This window comes from Crinia signifera, chromosome 7 (assembly GCF_055691185.1).
Source record: "Crinia signifera chromosome 7, ASM5569118v1, whole genome shotgun sequence".
Lineage (NCBI taxonomy): Eukaryota > Metazoa > Chordata > Amphibia > Anura > Myobatrachidae > Crinia > Crinia signifera.
In genome coordinates this window covers 13,842,513-13,860,118 of record NC_139223.1, presented here as the reverse complement: position 1 = coordinate 13,860,118, position 17,606 = coordinate 13,842,513, and the positions used below count along the sequence as shown (strand labels likewise).

At 46.4% G+C, this 17,606-nt stretch overlaps 1 protein-coding gene across 1 annotated transcript; it reads right to left on the bottom strand.

Annotated features, from left to right (window-relative positions):
* Positions 1 to 7,435: 7,435 nt before the first annotated feature.
* LOC146019792 (nuclear factor 7, brain-like) lies at positions 7,436 to 15,908 on the bottom strand. The gene is made up of 9 exons (XM_083152351.1): positions 15,588 to 15,908; positions 14,357 to 14,431; positions 12,060 to 12,208; positions 9,549 to 10,010; positions 9,363 to 9,458; positions 8,978 to 9,211; positions 8,841 to 8,863; positions 8,620 to 8,750; positions 7,436 to 8,205 (listed from the first exon to the last, which is right to left on the bottom strand). The coding sequence occupies exons 1-9, from the start codon at positions 15,790 to 15,792 to the stop codon at positions 7,667 to 7,669; spliced, it is 1,914 nt and encodes a 637-aa protein (XP_083008477.1). The 5' UTR covers positions 15,793 to 15,908; the 3' UTR covers positions 7,436 to 7,666.
* Positions 15,909 to 17,606: the final 1,698 nt, after the last annotated feature.

The following is a 17,606-nucleotide window of genomic DNA, read 5'->3' as shown; positions in this document are numbered from 1 at the left end:
AGTCATCTCTAGAGCTCAGTGAGGCTGTGATGTTTCCAATGGGCTTTATAATTACTGAGCTTTCACATACATTACAATGGTCTTTTGAGGGGGGGGGGCAGGTGGGTGCACGCGGCAGCGGGGGGGGGGGGGGCGGACACCACTCACCACGCTTATTATTTATGGCACTTTACCTGCCACCTGTGGCTGCCCCTCAGTCAGGCTTTTTCTGGTGCTGCCTGTCAGATCCGGCTCCGAGTCTCCACTCCCCAGCCCAGCGCACAAAACATTCCTGCGCGCTGCTGCTGCTGCTGCTGGGGAGCATCACGTGGGCAGGCAGCGCTGTCATACTTGCTCCAGGCCGCGGGTGCAGCTGTGTGCGCTCGCGCATGCGCACCAGCCCTCCTGCGGCCATTTTAACGTTGGGAGCAGCTGAGGCTGGCCGCGGCCATCTTGAATTAGGGCATAGTGCTGCGGCCGCGGCCCAGCACGAAAATAGCAGCTCAGCGGGCCGCGGCCCAGGTAGGGAGGGTGGGCGGCCTCTTCTGATCCAAAATGTGCCGGCCCACCGGGAAACGGCCCGGTTTACCAGTGGGCAAATCCGCCCCTGACCATATTGGTTCACTTCAGGGAGCACCAACACGACAGCATCAAATAATCAAGTTTTGTGGCAAGGCATGCTGGGATTTGTAGTTTCACAACATCTGGAGGGCCACAGTTTGAAGACCCATGCCATATAGGATTGAATTGTGCTGGCAGAAAAGAGGTTCTAGCCTAACAGAACTCCTATTATTAACCATGGACCCCCAAAGGAGGTTTGGTCTCTGCTGGCAAATTCTGCAAGTCAGGTCCCTCAGATTCGGTCCTTGGTGTAACAAGCTGGACCTTTGTAGTACCCAATCAGCAAGGCAAAAAGAAGACACAAACGGGTCTGGAATACTGGCTAGGACACCGGAGCTGGGGTTTAATAAGGGACCAATGACATCAATGCATATGCAGCGCCATCTAGTTTCTGTGGTGGAGCGCTACAAATTTTACCTACACCTGTGTCAGAGCTAGCGTAGATCAGGCACCCCTTTGGGAGGCTGTGTATGAGACATATTTTAGGGCCATGTTTGTCTTAATTGGGGTTTATACGCTCACACCATGCTGTAATTGTACTCTTGTTGCGGCTCCATGCCCACTTTCTGCAGGCACATTCATGCCCACTTTGCCCAATCCCACACTCATTCCATCCCAAAACCAGTAGTTGCAACAAGGCTTGTTACAAAGAAAAGATTCATTTGAGAATGGAGAATCTTTATTCAATGTCTCCGGTCTGAACTATAGAGGCCTGTCCTCTATCAAGCTGGAGATGATTAGCATTGTGGAGATTGCAGGAGAACCTGAAGCAGTGAGCAGGAACTGGCGAGCTTAGAACTAGAGTGGGCACCATGTAAAATGCACCACACAGCAGATAGTTAGACTGGCAATAAGCAGATGCAAATGAGGGGCTTAAATAGGGTGTTCTTATCAGTCATTGGTGCCTATCGTCAAGTTAAAGTTAGCCCCTCTGTGATTGGGAGAAACCAGGGTTCGCAGATCAAACCAACATGCCAGCGCTCATGCAGCACTAAAGCCAGGAATCACCAGCAGTTCACCAGGCTCAATGTTTATGCTGCAGCAAAAGTGAATGGCACTCCAAAATGTGGGTAGGTGCAGTGACGGATTTAGTGGGTGGGGCACATGCCTGTAATTTTTAGTTGTTCATATTTGAAGAGTACAATGAAGGGCCCGCATAATCCAGGAGCCATCCAGCTGTCCCAGACAGTCCCACTCCCTGTCTCTACCTCTACTGCTGGGCATAGATGTCACCGACTGTGCCGGTGTGAAAATCTTTTCCTCCTTTTTTCTCCCCATTCTCCTTCCCCTTTTTTCTCAGCTCTTGTTAAACCCCTATGCTTTTTTTTTTTAGCCTGTCTCTCCCACATCTACTTTCCCTTCATGTCTTAGAGAACCCATTCAGCCCAATTTGCCCTGTGTACTGCCTCATATAGGGGTTTATTCTAGTTCATTCTTTCTGACAAAATCCTTCTAAGATGGACAAAACCATGTGCACTGCAGGGGGGCAGATGTAACATGTGCAGAGAGAATTAGATTTGGGTGAGTTATTTTGTTTCTGTGCAGGGAAAATACTGACTGCATGATTTTACACTTCAATATAGATCTCACTTTGAAGAAAAACCCCACCCAAATCTAATTCTCTCTGCACAAGTTACATCTGCCCCACCTGCAGTGCACATGGTTTTGTCCATCTAAGAAGGATTTTGTCAGAAAGAATGGACTAGAATAACCCCCATAGAGACCAGATACCCTCTGCCTCTCACACTGCCTCTTCCATTAACCCACTGTCTCTCCACATCATCCTCACACTCTTGGTCACTCTCTTCCTCTCCCTATTACTCACTTTGGGCCTTATTTTGGTTCATTCTTTCTGACAAAATCCTTCTTAGATGGACAAAACCATGTGCACTGCGGGTGGGGCAGATGTAACATGTGCAGAGAGAATTAGATTTGGGTGGGGTTTTACTTCAAAGTGAGATCTATATTGCAGTGTAAAAATAAAGCAGCCAGTATTTTCCCTGCACAGAAACAAAATTACTCACCCAAATCTAATTCTCTCTGCACATGTTACATCTGCCCCCCCTGCAGTGCACATGGTTTTGTCCATCTAAGAAGGATTTTGTCAGAAAGAATGAACCAAAATAAGGCCCTTTGTCCGACACCAGCTTCTCAGTGACCCCCTGCTTGTCATCCTCTCTCCCCATTACCCACTGCCTCTCCCTATCATTGTATACCTGCTCCACAATCTTGTGAAGCTACACCCTTTGTTGTGCAGCCACACTCAATTTCTGCGTGCACCCTGGCACCACTGTCCACCCCATCCCGATCATAGTGCCCCCTCCTCATACTTTTTTCCGAGAATCTTTTCCTGACTAGGTGAATAGACATTTACTGAGGCTTCCATACATAAAAAGTGCTGATGTTGCTCACTGCAACCAGATTCTGTCTCATTTTCTAGGAAGTTTCACAGTTCCCGGAGAAGAACTCACGAGAACTTGCTCAGCTCCTACTGCAGCGGCACCATTGACATTTCAGCCATTGATGGGCATCCACAATCAGGACTGAGCGCAATGGCAGCGGCGTTAAGTGAAGTGGGAAACCTGGTATCAGAAGTTGAGTCAGTGAAGACATAAAAATACCTTTTGGTGAACACAGGGATTCACATAAAAGCAAGTTCTTGCTGGAAGTCCAGGATACCGGGCTATCTAAATCAAAACTTTATGTGAACAATTTTTTAATAAAGAAAGTCGCCAATAAGAAATCAGTGTATTTCTTTTATTAATAAAGATAGATCTACTTCTTTTTCTAAAACTCTGAGACTGATTAGCATGTGGGTGAACTTCAGGATTGGGAGATTACATCTTCGAAAGACAGCACATCACTGTGTATTCATTTTTTTCTGTGTCACTTTTGTAAGCCAATAAACACATGGCCTCTACTTGTGTATAAGCCAGCAGAATGCCGAAGTCCGCTGTATATACGGGCACATTTATTGTATACTTGCCACTAAAATGGAACACTAATGGAACTATGTAAAAGAAAATGGTGCAGCACTGTATAGTAGCCACCTGCTCAACCTCACCAAAGCGGAGGATAGATGTGATCGACCTCAGCTCAGGACTTTATCATGTGAGACATCACTACAGCTGATAGGGCTTTGATGTGATAGACCACACTACATCTGATAGGGCTTTGATGCGATGGGCCTCAGCACAGGTGATAGAATATTGATGTGATAAACATCAGTACAGCGGCTATTTTAATGTGACAGACCACACTAAATCTGATAGAAGTTTGATGCGATGGACCTCAGCACAGGTGATGACATTGGCAATACGAACCTCCCGTTAATACAGAAGACCAGCGCTTTTCAACCACTGTCGTGGTACACTAGTGTGCCTTGAACTGTTCTCAGATGGACCACCAGAGCTACCGATGTCCACACCAGTTTATAACCACCACTCAACTGTTATTCACTGGTCTCTTCCTGCTCCAGTCCTGCCTATGTATCCTGGGCATGAGACCACCCATCTCTGATGCCAGTGGGTCCAGATCTGGCCCCTCCTCCTCATCATCCGCATATCAGCATTGGTTGGCGGCAGTTGTTGTTGTCCCGGTTCAAGGGCTCATTACTGAAGAAACTGCATAGGACATGAATTGGAGTGAGAGGAGTCACGGGAGCTAGGTGAGGAGAGGGAATAAGTGCAGTATGGTGTGCCCACGAGGGCATTTTTAACTGTATCCACTGGGGCACTATATCCTGAAAACAAGGTAGAGGTTTCATAAGGTTTCTCCTGTGCTCTCCACGCAAATGAGCCTGGCAGAGTGTACTGTTCATCTGGGGGCCTATGGAGACGATTGTTTTAGTTTTTTTATGTTGAGACCAATATATTTATTTCTAAAACCTGGGGGGACCGCTTTGATTTTTTTCTTCATATGGGGCAAGGAGTGTTTTTTTTTCTCCTGCGGGGGTCAGATGGTGTGCAGCAAGTTGAAAATCACTGCAGCACACAGTGCAACACCATATAGTAAACAAGCAAAACGTCAACAGGGTAACATCAATCTGATGCCCCTTTCCCACTGCAGCCTTAAAATGGTATATTGCCGATTTTTGAGGGCAAAATACAGTTTACGGCTGCAGTGGGATAGCGCCAGAGTTGAAATACCGTTTAAAGTTAAACGGTATTTCAACCCGTTTTCAAAGCAGTGTTTTAAACGGTAATCTACCATTTAAGAGGCAATGGGAATGCATCTTAAACGGTTTTACCAGCAGATGCAGCGAGGATGGCTCATATTTGAGCCATCCTCGCTGAATGTGTATACAGCAGCCGGGCTGAAAGATCCGCAGCTTTCAGTCCAGCTGTCTGCTCCCTCCCCACATCATATACTCACCGCTGCTCACCGGCGCCGTCCCGCTGTCACTCACCGCCCGGCCGTCCTGCTCCCCCGCCCGGCCACACATGCTGGGCGCTCCGCCCCTCCCCACCTGCTGAACGGAGTGTACACTGGCCACCAATGGTTTCTTTTTAAGCAAAGACAATAATATATACATTGCTGGCACAGACCAGCAATGTATATATTATTGGTACCACTGCACACCAATGATTATTTATCAGCCAGTAATATATACATTGCTGGCACAGGCCAGCATTTGTGCTGTAAAAATGTTTTGAAGAGCTAAAACGTTTTACCTGCAATGGGAATGGTACTTAAATGGCATTTAAAACTGTAATCTGCTGCAGTGGGAATGCTAAATACCATTTAAGATTACCTGTAACTTAAAAACGGGTCTGCAGTGGGAAAGCAGCATAAACGGTTATATTTTTTGTTCTTTTTGAGGCGTTATTTTGCTCATGAAAACGTTCCTTCAAACAATATAAAACTGCATCAGCTGCCAATGGCTAGCACTTTTAGTTCAGGGCTTGACAAAAACCAAGGCGCTAGGTTGCCATGGCGACCAGATATGTCAGGAAGCTGAACTCCCCGGGCAGAGTGGTGGCTTGAATTAATGCAGTAGCGGGCCCCACGGTGGATACTGTTAGATAGAACAACCAGCGCAGCAGCAGGCAGAGCACAACTCACCCGGCTGCTGCTGTGTCATAGCAGGTCTGCAGTGCAGCTATTTAAAACTTGAGCACTGAGCTGCAGTGGTAGCTCCCGATTGGCTCGGGAGCCGCCTAGACTATATAAATAGCTACACAGCGGCCCTGCTTTGATACATCGGTAGCTGAGTGAGTTGTGCACCGCTCTGCTGGCTGCTACCTCTTATATCTAACAGTAACCCACTGTGGGGCCTGCTTCCCACTTATCTGATGACAGGGACTGCTACACGTGCTCCTGATGTAACCCGCTGCTTACGTGTCTGATTGCAGAGACACTGCTGCCAGGACCAACTGCTCCAGGTACAGTACTGCTTATATTGGGAACAAGTGAATGGGGAGGAGGGGGTATTAACAGTGATTATCTCACCCGCTGCCTCTCCCCCTCACCCATTTTCCTGGTCACTCACTGCTTATCCTCCTCCCTATGTCACACTATCCCTTTCACTGTTACCCACTGCTTCTTCCTGTTACCCAGTTTGTCATCCTTTCTCTGCAACACCCCATCTCTCCCTTCCCGTTCACTATCCAGTAATGGTGCTGAAGTAGCAATAACATCCAAAGCAGCTTTACACAGAACCAGTCTATATAATAACCATACATATTCCCTCCTTACCTTCTCATCGATATGCATTCTTGCATGGTAACACCGATAGTCCTAACCCCTCAAGCTATGGCAACACCTGGATTCAACATGTTTGCAGTTCTGAAAGCACTTTCCATTTTCTCCTCATGAGCAACCACATGTTCAAATATACTTAGACATACTGGCTATGGATATCTCCTTTTACAGAGAACACCAGTATCACACCTGCATTTTCTTCAGGAATGATTTGTGCACCCATTTACCTCCTAAATCTGACTGAAAGTAGTGACCTTTTGCAGCTGTAACATTCTCTACCATAGAATACTGTACTGGAAGTTTCCAGAGATTTGTTACGCACTAAAGGCTGCTTTGTTTTCACCCTTGTCCAATTCCTCCCAACCCAGCGTGATTAAATTTATCTTAAGACTGCTGGCCATGAAAGGCTTACAATCATACCGTTCTTATCTTTAAAAGTAGGTTTAGACAGCAGCCTGAAAAGGTTTTTTGGATCATTCTTTTGCTGTAGAATGAACCACTGTCTAGACCAGAGGGAATTACTTGGTTCTGCCAAGTCATCAGTTCAGGGTACAAGTCACAGCCTCAGATTGGTGCGAGTTGGATACATGATCCAAACGCTTACCATGCCAGTGGGTAGAAGACAAGTAGCAGCAAGCAGTTTGGTACAATCCAGACAGCCGTTGGGTAAGTATACTCCGCCCCTACTCCACTAACCCTCCCCTTACCAGCAGCCTAACATTGGCTGTATCAGCTCAGTGCCTTCTCAACACCCCCAGGTGAATATGTGCTCATTTTCTCCTTAGTTACCAGTGTATCTGCCCATCTGCTGTTCTATAAAAGCAGGTTAGCAGGCCCATTGTGGCAACCTGGGCACCAGCCTCAGGAGAAATACCTGTAACCTTTATGCTTTTTACAATTCTGAATCTTCCTGGGTGAAGTCAGGCCTAGAACCAACACCCGAAACTTCCTGGGTGAAACAGTCCCAGTTAAAGACATCAGAAGTGGAATGTCATTTCAATGGGAACCTTAGTGTAAGGTTTTCAAAACCTCTCCTAAGACAATCTTTGCACAGAGCAGATCATTTCATATATAATATTTGTTACTTTATTAAAGTTACTAAACCAAGCCATATATGAAGTCCACAACCACAAACTTTTAACAGTTACATTTTATTCAAGAAATTAAAAAAACTAGATACACATCGGTCAGTGCTGGAGGACGACCTTCACATAACTCGGGGAAACCGTAATGAACAAAATACACTACATGGGCGGCAACACAAATAGCTCACGGCAGTAAATAACAGATGCTAAACACAAAAATCTAAGTAGCTTGACGGAATGTGAATTGCTCCTCTCCTACCCCAATGTAACAAACTAGATCAATTATGTACAAGACGGAGGGCCTCTGCATTACGGCCGGAATCGTGCAGGAACGGAGACAGGTAGGGGTACAGCTTCTCTGTGAAGGTGGCATTGAATGTGTAGATGGCGGTCATGTCATCCGCATTGTAGAAAGATATCTGACCGCCTTCGTAATCCACGTAGACACCGATCTTCTTAGGTTTGCCATTTAGGACAAGGGTCTTGGAAGGAGACTCCAGGGCCTTGTACGCATTACCATTCCTCAGCCAAATTGCCCAGTACCCGTTCTTGGGGTTCAGCTTGATCTTTCCCTTACGGTTGCTGGACTCGCTGGCCATGCCGACATCCCAAGCGGTTTTATCTGCCACATCTACCTCCCAGTAATGGCGGCCTGAACTGAAACCCTCAGATCCCAGCACAAGGATGCACTGGCTGAAGCGCTTGGGATTGTCAGGGAGGGGGAGTTTGGCATCCCCATATTTAACACTAGAAAGCCCATCAGACAGTATCAAGTTTGGGTGCGCTGTGCTGGGGTCCAACAGCATCGGAGACAGATCTGAGGAATAGAATTGCTAAACGGTCAAATATGTACTTTCAAAAGTGAACACTGAAAATGAAGTTGTGTGCATGTAGAAGTAACATAGTAATTAAGGTTGAAAAAAAATACAATTATCCATTGGGTTGTTTAGGCAAGTAGAGGTACACCGGGTGCTGTCGATTTTTTTAGATCCTTTGAGCCTAAGGTAGAAGCCATAAGTCCAGAAAAGCAAACTACTATCACAGCAGTGATGACCTTTCACAGAGAACCAACGTCCTAGTTTGGAATGACATGGCTAGCAAAACAGAAGGTTTTATAATTTATTAAGATCATGTCAGGGTGGTGAACCCTGACAACAGCACCATGCTCTTTACCGATAAAATATGTAGCATTTCAAAGCATTGTTTTCTGATCAACAACAGTACAACTTACATGGAACAATGAAAGACTTCATCTGCTTCCACACCGAGTACTGTATGGGCCCCTTGAATGTCCCTTGGCAAAGATCCTTGGATAGAAGGGTGTTCCCAGAGGAAATTGCCTCTTTCTGCTGCTCCTGGCACCTGGAAGAACAGGAGAGATGTTTAAGACATAACTTGTAACAGACCTGAATCTCAGACTCGTTACTAGATAGAGGTATATGGGGAACTTACTTCTCAATGAAGGATTTGATGTCCTGCAGGAAAAAAAAAAATATATAGAAAGGTTATTTGGCATCCACTGAACCAAGCTACAGGTAACATGGGAGGAGTAATGGTCACGGTGTAACCTGGCAGGTAGCGTCACTTACAGTGAGGAACGAGATGGAGTCCTTATCGTTCACCCGGTCGTTGGCCACAGATATGGTCTGCTTAATGCTGTCCCTGTTCTCCTGCATCTTGACCATGTTGGACTCCATTTCTTTCAGCAGGCTGTCCCCCTGCTCATTAAGCTGATCCAGAAGTTTCTCCTCGCGTTGCTTCAGGAAAGTGTGCAGCTTCTCAAACTCCGACACAATGTGCTGCTTGTATTCAGACACGTTCGTCTGAGGGTACAGAAAGGGCAGAGAATTAAACCAAAAAAAAAAAAACCTAAAGTTTCAGCAATAGAATTCTAAATGTGGATCCAACTGTCTTCATATGGACAGACATTTATTGGTGACTTATACACCCCCCACTTCTCAGTATAACACTCACTCTGTGCTGTTCAACCTTCTCACTCTGTTGATTGGTCAACTGCTCGGTCACCTTCAAAGCTTCTTCTAGTGGAGCCACTATGGCTGACAGCTCAGTCTAGAGGGGAGAAGGGAAGCAATATTCACAAGGTAAGTAAACATTTAAGGATGAGAAGCAGTTTGAAGCTTTGGTTACCCAGCAACTTACCCTGTACACCTCTACCGCATCCATGATGGGCAGGAAATTGTGACTTGCGTGTTTCAGAGAGTCCCGGCAGATGACACAGCTCAGAGTCCCATCATCCTTGCAGTACAGCTTCAGCCTCTCATCGTGCTCAGGACAGTTCTCGGCAGGCTTGACCTTCTCAACTGGCTTTGCCGGTGTCACAACTGCGGGGGTGCCAACAGTCTTCTTCACCAGGTTAGCTAGGGCACGGTTGGTGGTGTGCTTCTTATCAGTTATGACATCCTTGCAGTCTGGGCATTTGAAGGAATCTTGACCTTCCCAGGCCTTGTCGATGCAGATGCGGCAGAAGTTGTGGCCGCATTCAACCATGACTGGATCCTTGAAGAGCTCATTGCACAGGAGGCAAGTCAGTTCCTCTGCAAAATCCCCTGAGGCCATCACCGAATTACTGGCCGGTTCACTTTCTACTTCCAACTTGGCTTTCTAAAAGAAAAGAAACATAGGAGGGGGGGGGTGGAGAGTAAGTGTCCTATCTAGGCAATGAGAAAATACTGTGCATTTAGGTCAATACAAGTGAATAGGTTATAGAAGGAATGCAGATTTGAATGAAAATGTATTTAACAAAGTGGGTAGTTAATTCCCATGAGACCAAAAATTGTATTATTCATCAAACCTTAGCAGCGTTCAGTAGATGAAGCATCCATAGATAACAGTACAGGCGGAGTTACTGTCACGTGAAAATGCAATCTTCCCACACAAAGCCCACTTTACATGCAAAATGTTTGGCCAATCTCAAAACCATGTTGGATAAGAGACAAGAAAAATAAAAAACCCGATTTAGCAGTAGTACATTTCAAGCTTGTGTAGCCAAGGTTCCAGGTCACCATTAAACAATTCATTTAACTGTTACGCTTACAACAGAGCAGGTTGTTATCCATGATCAGCCCTACTCAAACTATTTCCAAAAAACAGTCACCGTTCTAAAAATATTTCCTATGCATTCCAAATGCACTAAGTGATGGAGGGAACCACAGCAACTGGGAAGAACCCTAAAAATAAGTCTCTTGGGTTCCTAAATCAAGATACTGCGACGCCCAGCGGTAGAGGGATTTTACGGATGTTTGACTTTAGAGAATGGATGGACAGCAGCTATGATGGTAATGGTGTCACATTTTAAAGCTGAATGAAATGAAAGCTCAATTTGTGCAGGGCTGAAGAAGCGTTCCAGGCGGACGTGCCGATTACTACATAGCTCTTTTAAGTGCTGCAAGAGCCCACGAACTGTACTCAACTTATTTAGGGGAAACCTTTTGGTGTGTGTGGGGGGGAATCCAAGAACCGGTGAGAGTTCCACGACACAAAGCTTTAGTTCCAGAACAATCGCTCCATCAATAGAATGATCAGGCGTTAACTAGTTACGGAAAGTAGTGCAGAGCTTTATTTTAATGCATGTTATAAATGTTATACCCAACATGCACTGTAACTACAAGAGATGGGGCACTTTGCATGTGTACTCTACAGAGGAAAAGAGTCACACGCTGAATACAGTATGAGAAAGTGAGACTGCAACGGTCAGAAGCATCTCGTTTCTAGAGGTCTGCCCGCAATATGACGCAAACGCTACCGAAGTAAACCAAGAATGGTTTCCAGCGAGGGATCAGACATCCGGATCCAGAGATTTGCATGATTAATAGTGCGGTAAAAGCAAAATAGCAGCGGACATGCTCCGAACATTACAAGCAATCCGAGAGCGATGTAGGGTCCAGTCAATGGTGGAGGAACGACTAAGCATAAGGCTTGCAATAATTCTACATATATAGCCAACGTCATTCACAAGCAAGTCCTCTCTCCTACAGTTATAGTTGAATATTTTAGGTGGGGTTAGATTGGAACAAGACTGGACCAACTGAATGGTACATGCATGCTAATTGCAGGATTTGGTGAAGCTGCAAAGCATTGATGATCAAGTAAAAAAATCTTCTGTTATGGAAAAAAGACCTTGTAGGCGATACAGAACACATGGAACTGGGTAAGCAGCGAAAATGGCCCACTGCGAAGACTGCCTCCCAGTCCCTGGCATTTCCTGAGGCTTTATAGGATTTTAGATCCAAGTGAATGCTTCCAGAACCCTATTTATGGGTACATGACTATAGGCAAAGAAAGCACAAAAATAATATACCAGTCACCAGACCGCAACACAAAATGTCAGACTACAATACTGCAGGGATGGAGGAAAAAGTGACTCAAAGTAACTCCCTGCATGGAAGATGGGTTTAACTATTTCTATAGTAAACAATAATCACATCCAACACAAACATTTTATATACAAAGCAAGGACTACCACAAGAGACCATTGGTAGAGCACAGAAAGCCTCCAAGTTCAGTATATAAACGCCCGAAAATAGAAGCCAGCAGAGACCATAGAACCTACTGACTTCTAAAGCCAGAGCTGCCAGCAAGGCGACACTAGTCCCTCAGGTACAGACGGCACGACGGGTGCTGGCAGACTGACAGGATTGAACCTCGCGTTACCTTTGGTTCAGGCTCGGCCTCCTCGTTTTTCCGTTTCTGAGGTGTTTTCGCATCTTCTGTCATCTCCTGGTCTGTACCATTTACTTCCTTCTCTGGTTTGGGCACCACCAATCGTGTTTTGTCAACCCACTCGTTTTGGCGGCGATTCACTGTGGAAACAAGTGAGCTTACAGCATAAAGTTTCATAGTAACACAAGACTGGGAAGAGAAGTCATTCAGCTCAAACGTGAGCTCTCACTTACCATCGTAGACTCCTCAGACTGACGTACAGAATGACCCATAACTAAATCGGTTACGTTAGTGATTACACAAAGCAAATTATAGTTTTTAAATGGATAAGGGCCAACCGAAAAAAGGCGTTAAGAAAAAAAAAAAGAGCAAATCAATAACAAATGTCTTCAACCCCCCCCCCCCCCCCCCCCCCCAAAAAAAAAAAATCATAATCAGGAAGTATCCTGAATGCAGAGTACCTGACCAGATACGGAGCTTGCTGTACTGTAAGGTGGGGATTTCAGCACACTTGGACACAGTAACATTTATTCTCATTTTGGGCAATTCTCCTGAGACACAGCATGTGACAGCAAGGTAGTTGTTACCTGCTATAATTATGGAACAGAACAAGCTGTTACCTGCTCCGATCTGCCAGGAGATTAACACTTTCAGTCTTAGGAATACACTGCACAGCCAGAGCTGCAGGCAGCGACACAGGGGGGAGGGAAGCCAAGTCTTCAGCTTTTAAATGTTACTCTAAAACAGTAGAGGGCAACAAGAAGTCTGGGTAAGAATGTGAGACTCTGGAGGAAGGGGGATTACCATCCAAGCCTTAAGCTGGGTGCACACTGGCAGATATATCAGCCATTCATGCAAACAGGCGATACTTCATAAGCCTGTCACAAGGTGTATACTCTGATAAGTATGTACGACTTAGTTTACAGAGATTCCGCTACATCTGTGCAGCACAACTGATGACATTGTGGGCGATCTGGCTGTGTGTACAGGTGGTCCCCACTTGCTGAGGGGGGCCATCTGAGCAGGCATATTCAAATGCCTGCCCAGCTGGGGATCCCGAGACCCACGTAGCGGCTGATGAGTACATGTTTACACTGTTTTACAGGCCACTCAGCACAAACCCAGGGCCTCTGAAGTGCCGAGTGTGTACCCACTCACTTCCTAGTGGTTGACAACTTGCCAGCATGGTACAGTCACAGAAGCAGGTGGGCAAATGTATACCAGATGGTGAAATGGTTAAATAGTCACTCAAAGATAGGAATGAACAGCCGGTCTATCACTATGTGCACCATCGGTATAAAAGCAAAGGAAACAAAACTAGATGCAATTCAATTTAAAGTTTCCTTAAGGAACCAGATGTGGTCAAAAAAGTGCATCCATTAGCCCACCCTAAAACACAATAATGGTTGATTGTGCTTCTAGAGATTGGTAAATATATAACCCCTGCAGTACAGGTCATGCAGCGATACACCTGTATTGTGTATGGAAAAGCGAAACGCACTCTTCTGCTTCAAAGACATCTTGGAAGTTCACCTCCGTGGCATGTACTCTGGGGAATAGTCTGCATAACAAGGTTAGCAGCACCGCAGAAGTGGGGGGACAGTTCCTACAGATTTATTCAAAGCTTTTCATCTAGCTTTCATGCAGGGGAATTTCATGAAATACAGATAAAAAAAAAAAAAGAAAATACAGGTACAGCGTGAGACCATTTAAAGGGTCACTCAATCAGCAGCGAGGTTCCATCATAACCTCACATGCCAACTTGGGCAGGATCCCCCTTTGCTCATCTTGCCTGTACTACATACAGGTGTACTCAAAATGGAGCCATTTTGTCACCCAGAAAGAACCCTCAATGTGAGCAGACTTGCATCACACCAGGTTCCGGCAGGAGAAGGAGCTGTATGAAATATGCCAACGCCAACATTTATAGTAAAAAAAAATGTCCAATACATACATACACATATACATATATATACATATACATATATACATATATATAAAATAATAATTAGAATGCCACCGGTTTCAAGGATACAACCGCAGTTGTAAGATTTGCGCAAGGAAATCGAAAAAAGTAGCGTCAGATAGATGGTCTATGGGGGCATTCAAATACTGGCGAAGTGCTGCCAAGCGCTCTGCTGCACATCAGTCTGTTAGGGTAGCGCTGGCACTGCGGCTTACCCCACAAGCACCTCTTAGAGGCGCAATGCAGCAGTGTGCTGTTTCAGGACAGCACATTGAAATGAAATAACGGTCCCCACAAGGCTGAGGGTGGAGGGAATACTTACATCCGGCGTAATGCACGTAGAACTCCTCCCTGCCTGCTTGTTTATTCATCCTGGTTTTCACAATCTCTGCGTCATCTGCAGAGAGAGAATAGTGTTAGATGCTGGAAATTAACATATTTTCACCCAGAGGGGGTGCCGTGGGAACTATATACAAAAGAAAAGTGCCACATGTTCTGGCATTCAGCGAGACGTCCAGTCCTGCGGAGAGAAGAGCTAATGGAATGTACTACACTAGGGGAGGGGGGGGGGGGGGGGGGGCGCACAGTAGGAGTATACACACAAAAGCCAATATATCTATATATCTATCCAGATGTAAACACTATAGTACATATAGATAGTATGTGGGGAAGTAGCTGTATAACTATAGGTGTACATACAGTAAAAAAGGATGTAGGCATATAGACAGTAGGAGAATATATATATATATATATATATATATATATATATATATATATATATATATATATATATATATAGGGTAGCAGATTTATTATGTTGCTTAACATAGCGCAGCTAATTACATTGCACTTTAGAGTAGAAATATATTTACCATATAAGTAGGGATACATATACACTATACATGCACAGAGGAAGCAGTATGTGTACACACAATATAGGGGTTACAGGTGTTTATATACAGTATGAGGGAGATATATGGTGTTAGTAAGCCAGCTTGAAGTAAATGCTTCAAAAGCCAGTCTGCTACCTCTGCACGTGTGAGAAAGATGTAGTTTTACTCAATGCCAGCAGATGGCAGGTGTTTCAGAGACATAGGCGATATACAGGAGGCTACGCAGTATGAGGGAGATATATGGTATATGAGGGAGTAATATAGAGATACACACACCATATGGGCCACACGGGTATAATACACAGCAGGAGGGGTATATTTAGTGTATAAGTTCTATCTGGAGGGACATATATACACACAGCATATTAGGTATACAAGGAGCACCAAAAAATGGAGTCGGGGGTATATACAGTGTATAAGAGATAGATCTATCTAGAGTGGTATATTACACAGTATTTAAGGTATATAAAGGGGGCAAACAGTCGACGGAGCCTGAGGGGGGGGGGGGGGGGGGCGGATATAGATATATATAGATATGGTATATAGGGAGCACTCACAGACGGAGCCTGGGATATATATAGCAGGAGGGGTATAAACAGTGTATAAGATACAGATATATATAGCAGGAGGGGGTATATAAGGTATATAGGGGGCACTCACGGAAGGATCCGTCCGCCCGCCGGCACGAGTAGGTGGCGCCGACCTGCACGATCACCTCCTCCTCCACATCCTCCGCATCATCCTCGCCTCCGTCCTCGTCGTTCTCATCCTCCTCGTCCTCCATCGGCTCCTCCGGGTTGTTCTCCTCATCCCCGGCCGTGGTGTCCAGCTTCTCGGCCTCGGTGGATTGAGCTACGGCGGCCATGTCTGCGGTGCGGGCAGTGTTCTACCGGGAGAGCAGGGTCCGTGTCCGTCTGACTGAGAGACGTAACAAGATGGCGGCAGGAGAACAGCGCGAGGCCCCCTTTATCCCCTCCTGTAGGGTGGGGACTGCGCATGCGCCAAAAGACCAAAGCCGCACACTGCGCATGCGCACACCGCGCTGTCGCCCACCACGCCTGCGCACCTCCCAATGCCGCCCGCTCCGCGCATGCGCGCTCATTCCCGGCACACAAAGCCGTGGGGCGGGACCGGAAGCCCGCATTGTGTGTGACAGGATGCCTCGAGCTGAGCGCGGTGTGAGCGGGAAGCGGCCATTTTACTGGGGACCACGAGTCTCGCTGCATTGTGCTACCCGCAGGCTAATATAATAATGCCGAGTGACTGGTGCTACACGTAAGGGTCTATCTATGTACTAACCCTTACAGAGAGACAAAGTGCCTGACAGCTTTTTATAAACCCAGCCTCTAATATCGCAGGAGCTGATTGGTACTTTGGGCCGCATTTATCAAGCAATATTTGCGGTTAAATCCCCAAAAACGGTTCACCGCAAATATTTAGTATCCCCACAATGTATTAAAGGGGAACTGCAGCTGGAATCTCTGATCCCTGCAGTGCCGCCGGACGCATCCCCCATAGGTTTCTATGGGGGATGCGAAGCTGCCCGATGTATCAACATCGGGCAGCCAGGCATCGCACCCCTGGGCTATCTCTATGGTAATGTGGCGATAGCCCATTGTAGCCTACGGCTACACTTCGCACTGCCCGAGCAGGGCAGTGCGGTAAGAGGGGTCGGCGGGGGTCAGCGCATAACCGTGCATGCGCTGACCTTCCGGGTTAGGGCTTCGCAGGGACGGGCTCCTATCGGAGCCCTGTCCCTGCGCCCTTAATATTGCATTTTATAATGCGATCCTGGGCGGTAATATTCCGCCCAGATCGCATTGTAAATGCGATCATGATAAATGGGCCACTTTGTCTCTCCAAGGTTTAGTACATCTGCCCTAAATAGTCAACATGACCCTCTCCAGGAGGGACACAATGCTCTGTTCCTAGCCTCCCCTTTTAATGTACGATTGCCATCACCTGCGGTACAACATCTTATCACTATGGGGCACATTTATCAATGAATATTTGCAGCTAAATCCCTGAAAACTGGTAGACCCCAATGTATAGGCGCCGATTCTGTGGGTGCTCAAGGGCCCGAGCACCCACAGGAATTAATGAGCACCCACCTGCCTGTAACTCCAGAGTCCCAATGCCGGGCCACTGTATTTACTTGTTGAGCCTTTCAACAGACTTGAGCACCCACCAGCAAAAACATAAATCGGCACCTCTGCCCCAATGTATCAAAGGGGTACTGCACCTGCTGTGATCCTCCCTTCACTGCTGCCAGCTGCCTCCCCCATAGGTTTCTCTAGGGGATGCAAAGCTGCCCAATGTATCGGACAGCACGGCTTCCCATTCTTTTTCGAGCCCTGTCCCTGCACGCCCTGATTTATGATACATACCTCTGATGGAATCACTCCTGGGCAGTAACATCCAACCAGACCGCATTGTAAATGCGAAACTTGATAAATGGGCCCCATAACCTGTTCAACACAGGTGATGGCAATCAGAAATGACCAGGGAAGTAGAAGAATAGAGCATTGTGTGCCTCTAGGAGAGGGTCATGTTGGGAGGTATGCATATAGGAAGAGCGGTTCCACAGCTGGTCAGGTGGGAGACATAACCAGTGCCTGTCAGGCATGGCTGCATAATAGCCGACCTGGGAAGGACAGCCGCTGTGCAGCTTGTAAATCT